This window comes from Solanum dulcamara, chromosome 12 (assembly GCF_947179165.1).
Source record: "Solanum dulcamara chromosome 12, daSolDulc1.2, whole genome shotgun sequence".
NCBI classification, from domain to species: Eukaryota; Viridiplantae; Streptophyta; class Magnoliopsida; order Solanales; family Solanaceae; genus Solanum; species Solanum dulcamara.
The window spans coordinates 5898931-5908055 of record NC_077248.1 but is presented as its reverse complement, the minus strand read 5'-3'; the positions used below and the strand labels follow the sequence as shown (position 1 = coordinate 5908055).

General features: G+C 35.9%; 1 protein-coding gene across 1 annotated transcript; it reads left to right on the top strand.

Moving 5' to 3' along the window:
* Positions 1-1687: 1687 nt before the first annotated feature.
* LOC129876852 (uncharacterized) lies at positions 1688-3207 on the top strand. The gene is made up of 3 exons (XM_055952333.1): positions 1688-1933; positions 2598-2785; positions 2961-3207. The coding sequence occupies exons 1-3, from the start codon at positions 1858-1860 to the stop codon at positions 2979-2981; spliced, it is 285 nt and encodes a 94-aa protein (XP_055808308.1). The 5' UTR covers positions 1688-1857; the 3' UTR covers positions 2982-3207.
* Positions 3208-9125: the final 5918 nt, after the last annotated feature.

Below are 9125 nucleotides of genomic sequence, written 5' to 3'. Positions count from 1 at the left end.
CAAGCTATTATAAATAAAGGAGCCACTACAAAAAAAAAAAAGAGTTTCGGGAAGTTAACAAGGAAGCTTCGAACTTATATTGATCATAGCTTAAAAACAGGCATTGAACTTTATGAAATCAAATCTCTTCTTATTTTTTACTAGTTTAGTAATAGAGTGGTGGATTATTAACCAATCGATTCATTGAATAATTAGATAACCAACAAAGTTACACACATAATGAAAGAATTAATAAAATTTAATGATATTATATACTAGTACTTAATATAATTTCCTATATCAATGAAGCCGAGTGGTGTATATGAAATTTTCATCCAGGTTTTAATTCTATACATACATTATATATAATTCTTTTACACAATCAAATTGCCTCTAATAACACATACGTAACTGCAGTAATTATAACAAGCATGTCCCCCAAATCGAAAAAAATAAGACTAAATAACTTGCTAACAAGTTAAAATGCAGGATAATATAATCTATTGTACACTATAAGTGTATATAATTTATAAAATTCTTTTTAGATATATTTGAAGCAGGCGATACATCAAAAAGTTTAGGGATGACACGTGTCTATCACCAAACTTAATAGAATTTAGAAGAAAAGTCAAGAGAAAAGGTTAGCTGACAAGCAGTTTGCAGGGAGGAACTACTATGAATTCGAACAAACTCAATAGTTTACTTAAATTCTGTATTGTATTAGAAAATTGTTAATCTAATAATTAAAACGAGCTTTGAATATAATGATAAGTTTAAAAATCTATAAATTTCAAATTGTAGCTCCGTCTCAAAGAGAAGGCATGGGATGGGAGTATCTGTCAGACAGAGGAGGTGACATAGACGAGGAAGGACCATGCCCATACCACATAGTTTATTAGCTGTTGGTCATGACATTCAAGTTCTTCATATTACCATGTCATTGTCGTATAGATCGATAAATTCAGACATGAAATCTTTAAGTATTTAAAAAAAATTAAATTTATATATATATTTGAAAATTTCGTAGAAAAATATTATAAATAAATCATAATAAATGACAATTCAAAATCTTTAAAAGATACATATAAAAAAAGGCTTATTTGAATCTCAAAATATATCTGAAAGGTGCCATATAAATTAAGCCGGAAGTGATATTTTCCTACCACAATATGTTACAAAGAGCATAGTGAAGGGTGCCAATGTTTGATAGAAACCAAAGTAGACAAGCTATAACTGCCCCATATTTTTCAACTAAAGTCCAAATACTACATGCCAAATTGAAACAAATTACCTTTTGTCATTAAAAAATTAGAACATAAAGTCCCCATAATGTGTGTAGTGTCATCCTATTGCAGAATTTATCAAACCCAAGAGGAAAATAAAATAAACAGAAAAATAGCAGGCAAGAAAACACAGGGTAAGTTTGTTTTTAATTAGTGGAATTAGGTCCAGCCAATTGGGGTCTGCTAAATAGGATGTCCTTCTAGGACATTTGCAATAATACACACATGGGACTGTCCCTCGATAGAGTTTTCAGTAATATGTCAGATGTCCCTCAGAGATTTTTGAGTTATAAAAAATGAAAAATGTTAAGTGCAGGCTACACTGATTTTTTTTTTCTCCTTTTCACTACATAAATGTTCCAACCCAACACATCTACATCAGGACCTTGTAACTAATTGCTGTGTTAGATGGTGACATTTTCAATTTCCAAAAATTGTGAACTTCCTTAACTATATGTATTTTCTTCTCCCTCTTTCACTTCATGTTTGTTCCGTGATTCATTTCCTCTCTATTATTTTATATAGTCAATCTCTTGATCCTTAGCACAAAATATAAAATTCCTTTAATTAATTCATTCTTGGTAGTCTCTTTGCCATGGAGATCATGAAGGCTAGTTTCATTTGCATTTTCTTGATTTTCCTCCTCATTGCTCCTTGTTCTTCTTCTTCAGGTAATTTTTCTTCAAATGGATCTTTTTATAATTCTCTTGTTTGTGAAATAGTTTCTCTTTTCCTTTACTTAATGTCACTATTAAAAATACACTTGAATTTTCGACGGATGTTTATGAGGTACTGTGCAATTTAGCTTTCCTCTAAACTACTTTACTCACTGAAAATCATTCCACGTATAGAAATTTTTAAAAAAGGGCTCAAGTTAGCACCCTATACTTTTTTATTTTATGTTTTTCAATTGGCTTTGAATCCGTTCGACATATATGCCTTCACTTAGATTGGTCTCCTTCGGTCAACTTGCTTGTGCTTGTTGTTACCTACCGCAGGACCTTTGCCTCCCCGAAGCGAAGTAAGAGAAACCGTCAGGCACATACAACAAGGATTAAGGGGGATCTCGTTATTGCATAAGTTAAACCTTCACATCCGTAACAAGAAAATCATCGGTTAGAGAGTCCTTTTTATAGGTAGGCATGATGAAGATAGAATATCGTTATTTCCGATAGGATGTCCATTAGAAATATGAAATTTCCATCCAAAAGTCGGTCGAAAACGCTACCGTCAAGGCAATTTTCGACGGTGTCCATTAGAAATTCGCGTTTTTTTTAGTAGTGTGTGGAATTTAATTGTGACTAATTATGGAAATGGTATATTTTTTGTTGACAGGGAAAATGGATTTGTTAAAGATGGATTCACAAATTTATGAAATTGATTATAGAGGTCCAGAAACTCATACTTACATTCCTCCACCAAAAGGATCAAGGGGAAAACATAACTTTCATCATCAAAGCATGTTAAAACATCATCGCAAATTCAAGGGATTAGTGAAAGCTAGCAAACCTGGAGAAATTAGTGTAAGTAATTTATTTTGCAAAGAGGCAGATCCATAATTTCAATTAATTAAACGGAATTAAATGTCACTACGTTAAAATGATTTATTAGTTACTATTTAAATTGTTTTGAACTATATACATATATAAAACATTTTTCTTATTCAATTTCTGATTTAGTATTTCTCTTTTTTTGTAGGGGAAGAAAATTCATGGATGAATGTATAAGAAAATTGATGTGTTTGGTGGAGTTTGTTTTTGGAAATTTTGATGAACAATCAAGAAGTGTGTGTTTCTGTAGTTTGGAGATACATATTAAATGCATTAGAATATAATGTGGTTTTTATTTCTTTCATTTATAATATATCTCCCAAAATTTGTATAAATGAGGCTTGTAAGACTTGGATTATTGCTATTGTATCCATTATAATTATTTTGCTCTATTTGTGCATCATATATAATTTTTTGACCATGGATTCAATCCTTTGTTCTACATAGTTCCACCCTTGTTAACGAATGATTGCTTCAATGAGAAAATTAAGAAGGCTTAAAACATAGATAGCTTTGTGAACTTGTTAGTAAATTCCAGGTAGATATTTAGAATTGTAATTTGCTTCGCGTGATTGTAGAAAAAATTAAAATATGACTAAATAGCTATTGTTTTTAATTTTAATAAATGAAAATTAATTAGTCGTTATACATTATGTTCTGATTTAAGCACATCAAAATAAAAGTGAAACAACGTCAAATCTTGACATTTAAAAGTATATACATCACTTTACTAATGGAGGATTTAAGGACCAGAGGGATACATTCTTTTGAAAAAACAAACGTCTCTATTTCTCACTGTGCATGGCATCAACATGCTCTGGATCAATAGCCTAAGAGTGAATTTTGTTGGGGTGAGGAAGCACCACAACTAAAGTTTGATATGATGAAAATATTGAAAATAAATTGGACACGAGAATTTTACGTGGAAACCCCTCTAAATGATAGAAGGGAAAAACCACGGGGTAGAAGGATCTCACTATATTTTGTGGAGTACACAGCTCTCAAATACAAGGAGAAAACAACATTTAACACTTCTCTCTTGTAAAAGGAACAACTACTAAAGAGGACACTCAAGACTACAATATTTATCTTGGTGTAAAACTCTCTTTGTATTCTTACTCTCTTTTTTTGGGATGATTTAAATGAAGGCAGAATGCCCTCTATTTATAAGAGGAACAAAACGCGTAAAAGAAATTTTTACGCGCTTTGTAAACGTGTTGCCAGTTTTGATTTTGTCAAAAGTTGCTTTTGGCAACTTTGAACTATTCTTCTAGCAGCAACTTTGGACCAGCAGCAACTTTTGACCAGCAGCAACTTTTGACCACATTCTCCCACTTGAAGATTTAATTGAGAATCAATTAAGTCTTCACACCATCCTTTCTACCCAATTACTGCAATGTTATGTTTCTGCTAGGCCAATAGAAGATCGACACCATATGAACTTATTACTGTTGATCGGCTTCGTAAACATATCTGCTAGGTTGTCATTAGTGTGAATTTTCTGAATATCCACACTGCCTTCTTCCACCTTCTCACGAACAAAGTGATACTGAACTCGTATGTGCTTTGTCCTTGAATGAAATGCCGGATTCTTTGCAAAATGCAAAGCGCTCTGACTGTCACAAAATAGAGCAATCTTCTCTTGTTTGTGCCCGAGCTCCTCCAATAACATCTGCATCCATATTGCCTCTTTGCTAGCTTGTGTAGCTGCTACATATTCTGCTTCCGTCGTAGATGTAGCCACGATAGACTGCAGTTTTGAAACCCAGCTTACAGCTCCTCCAGCAAGAGTAAACACATAACCTGTGGTGGACTTGCTTTTATCAAGATCACCTGCATAATCTGAATCAACATAACCTTTAACAGTAAAGTCAGATCCTCCATAACACATTGTAACATCTGAGGTACCCTTGATGTATCTTAGGATCCTCTTAACAATATTCCAATGCTCTCTTCCAGGATTAGACATGTATCGACTAACCACTCCCACTGCTTGTGCAATGTCAGGTCTTGTACATACCATGGCGAACATTAAACTTCCCACTACTGATGCATACGGTACTCGAGACATCTCCATCCTCTCTGCTTCATTGCTAGGACTCATACTTGAGGATAACTTGAAATTAATAGGAAGTGGGGTAGAAATTGACTTACAGTCTTGCATCTTGAAGCGTCTCAAGATTTTCTTCAAGTAGTTCTTTTGAGAAAGCCAAATCTTCCTATTATTTCTGTCTCGGTGAATTTGCATCCCTAGAATCTTGTTTGCTGGTCCCAAGTCCTTCATTTCAAACTCCCTAGCCAACTGTGCCTTTAAATTTGTGAGACGATCTTTGTTGGGGCCTGCTACCAACATGTCGTCAACATACAACAACAAAATAACAAAGTCTTCATCACCAAATCTCTTGTAATAAACACAAGGATCTGAACTATGTCTGTTGTATCCAAGGCTTATAATGAAGGAATCAAATCTCTTATACCAACATCTCGGCGCCTGTTTGAGACCGTATAGAGATTTGTTCAACCTGCAAACCAGGTTCTTTTTTCCCTGTTTTTCAAAACCTTCTGGTTGGAGCATATAAATTTCTTCTTCAAGTTCTCCATGAAGAAATGCAGTTTTGACATCTAACTGCTCCAAGTACAAGTCAAATGTAGCACACATCGCCAGGACCACTCGAATTGTTGTGAGTCGAACCACTGGAGAAAATATCTCATTGAAATCGATACCTTCTTTCTGAGCGAATCCTTTTACCACCAATCTTGCACGATATTTCTCCACTTGATCATTACCATTGCGTTTGATCTTGTAGACCCATTTGTTTCCAATGGCCTTCCTTCCTTGTGGTAATTGAACAAGATCCCATGTTTTATTTTTATGAAGAGCTTCAATTTCTTCTTGCATTGCTGCCACCCACAGAGATGATTCTTGGCCTTTCATAGCTTCTTGAAAGGTTGAAGGCTCTCCATCTTCTGTTAATAGACAGTATGCAATATTACTCTCCATAGAATAATCTGAGTGCCAAGCTGGTTCTCTTCTCTTCCTAGTTGACCGTCGAACTTCTGGAGTTTCGATCTCAGCTTGCTCTTGTTCTTCGTGCTCTGGTGCTGCTTTAGAAGAAACTGGAACTTCTTCTATTTCTTCAACTTCAACTGTAGTAGTCTCTGATTTTTCTTTTGAAGTGCTACCTTCTTTTGCTTGTATCTTGTTTTCAACAAATACAACATCCCTGCTGATTACCACCTTGCGGGCTGTGGGATCCCACAAGCGATACCCCTTGACTCCATCAGCATACCCTAAGAAAATGCATTCCCTGGATTTTGGATCCAATTTTGATTTTTCTTGGGTGTTGTACATAACATAAGCAGGACTTCCGAATATATGTAAGCGAGAATAATCAGCTGGTTTTCCTGTCCACATCTCCATTGGCATTTTCAGATCAATTGCGGTTGATGGTGAGCGATTGATCACATAACAGGCGGTTTTGACTGCTTCTGCCCAGAATGGTTTTTCCAACCCTGCAGTTGCCAACATAGCTCTTGTCCGTTCCAACAAGGTTCTGTTCATCCGCTCTGCTACTCCATTTTGTTGTGGAGTATATGCCACCGTGAACTGCCGTTTAATACCTTCTTGTTTACAGAAGTTATTAAATTCATCACCAGTGTATTCTCCTCCATTATCTGTCCTCAAACACTTGATCTTTTTCTCAGATTCAAGTTCCACCCGCGCTTTAAATTCTTTGAAAACTGAAAAAACATCTGCCTTCCTCTTGATTGGATACACCCAACTTCTCCTGGAGTAATTGTCGATAAATGACACAAAATATTTCGCTCCTCCTAGAGACTCCACCGGTGCTTGCCAGACATCAGAGTGAACCAGATCTAGTATTTCCTTGCTTTTAGCAGAGGAACTGCTAAACTTCAGTCTATTTTGCTTACTGGTAACACAATGCTCACAAAAGGGTAGTGAAACCTTTTTGAGCCCTGGAAGAAGTTTTTGCTCAGCAAGAATCTTCAAACCTCGTTCCGACATATGGCCAAGTTTACGATGCCACATCATCGTTGATTCTTCAAGTGAACTTGCTGACGCGGTTGATGCTTCTCCTTCTTGGTGTGTTTCACCTTTAAGCACATATAGATTTGCAGCAAGTTTTTCTGCTTTCATCACTACAAGCGCTCCTTTGGATATTCTCATGACTCCACTATGAGTCTTATATGAACATCCATTATCATCTAGTTGTCCTAAAGACAATAGATTCTTCTTCAAGTCTTTTACATGTCGTACCTCCTGGATGGTGCGAATCGTGCCATCATACATCTTTATTTTGATGGACCCAATACCAATAACATCCAAAGCATGATCGTTTCCCATGAACACAGATCCTCCTGAGATAGGATTATATTGATGGAACCATTCTCTCCTGGAAGTCATGTGCCATGTTGCTCCTGTGTCCATGATCCAGACATCAGCAAAACGTTTTCTGCCTTCATTATTTGATATTGCCTCACTGCATAAAATATCGCCATCATCCGAGGTACATGCAACATTCCCTTGAGCATTTGATGGCTCAGGGTGTTCACTCTTCTTCTTGAACCGACAATCTTTCTTGAAGTGCCCTTTCTTGCCACAGTTGTAGCACTTGATATTTTTCTTACTCCTTGATTGAGATCTGCCATGATTGTGACTTCCACTGGGGCCACGTTCCGTTGGTCTTCCTCTCACCATCATCAAAGCTTCAGCTTGTTGCGAACTTGCTTGTCTGTCTTCCTTATTTTTGCGTCGATTTTCTTCTTCCAAGACAGCAGCTGCAATTTCATCGAAAACTAAACTGTCTGTATTGTTCGTCAGGTTGATGATAAGTTGATCATACGAGTCAGGCAGACTTTGAAGTAGAAGCTCCGCACGTTCAGTCCCCTCTATTTTGCAACCCATTGTTGTAAGTTGCGAAAACAGAGTATTCAAAGTATTGATATGTTCAGTAACTGACATGGACTCTGCCATTCGAAGAGTATACAATCTTCTTTTTAAGAAGATTTTATTATGCAAAGACTTGGCCTCATACAATCCTGTAAGAGTATCCCATATTTCCTTCGCCGTCCGCTTTTCCGCTACACTAGACAACACTTGATCAGCCAGTGCCAAGTGTAGATCAGCAACTGCGTTGCTGTCTATGTCATTCCACTTGCTGTCATCAGCAAAGTCTGCGGGCCTGCCTTCAATTGCAGCTAAGCAATTGTCTTTTCGCAATATCGCTTTTATTTTCATTTTCCACAATGAGAAATTAGTCCCATTGAATTTTTCAACATCAAACTTTGTTGTACTCGACATTGTTATTTGCTTCACACCCTTCTAGATCGTTTCTGAATATTTTTGCGAACAATCGTGACAAACTGTACCGTCACTGAAATTTACTATTCACGTGAATAGTACTATTCACCGAATTTTACTATTCATGAAAAGTTACTATTCACAGGTAGTATCTTCGCATAAAATAGACAGAATAACCGAGGGCTCTGATACCACTGTTGGGGTGAGGAAGCACCACAACTAAAGTTTGATATGATGAAAATATTGAAAATAAATTGGACACGAGAATTTTACGTGGAAACCCCTCTAAATGATAGAAGGGAAAAACCACGGGGTAGAAGGATCTCACTATATTTTGTGGAGTACACAACTCTCAAATACAAGGAGAAAACAACATTTAACACTTCTCTCTTGTAAAAGGAACAACTACTAAAAAGGACACTCAAGACTACAATATTTATCTTGGTGTAAAACTCTCTTTGTATTCTTACTCTCTTTTTTTTGGGATGATTTAAATGAAGGCAGAATGCCCTCTATTTATAAGAGGAACAAAACGCGTAAAAGAAATTTTTACGCGCTTTGTAAACGTGTTGCCAGTTTTAATTTTGTCAAAAGTTGCTTTTGGCAACTTTGAACTATTCTTCTAGCAGCAACTTTTGACCAGCAGCAACTTTTGACCACAAATTTTCCTTGTCATATACAATGAGACTACAAATAATAGATTTGTTCCAACATTTCAACATCTCATTGATTAGAGCTTCCACATGTACACATACAACTCCACTTTCTTTGTCAACTAAAATATGCGATGAACAAATTTGTGCAAACACAATGCACATCTTCAATTGCAACCCTTATATTTGAATATAAATAAGTATAAAATGCAGATGTCACCAGTAGTTCTTAGTACCTATTAAAAGAAGGAACTGAAATTTCATTTGGGATAAAAATCACTATAATGTAGACTATCAAAAGTACCATGCTACTCATCCGAAGGTTATTTCATGTTAT

Bases quoted from the DNA above. Each gene is read 5' to 3' on its own strand.
- LOC129876852 (XM_055952333.1), top strand. From the start codon at position 1,858: ATGGAGATCATGAAGGCTAGTTTCATTTGCATTTTCTTGATTTTCCTC. The intron at 1,934-2,597 runs GTAATTTTTCTT...TTTTGTTGACAG, and splicing joins TCCTTGTTCTTCTTCTTCAG to GGAAAATGGATTTGTTAAAG. The intron at 2,786-2,960 runs GTAAGTAATTTA...CTTTTTTTGTAG, and splicing joins GCAAACCTGGAGAAATTAGT to GGGAAGAAAATTCATGGATG.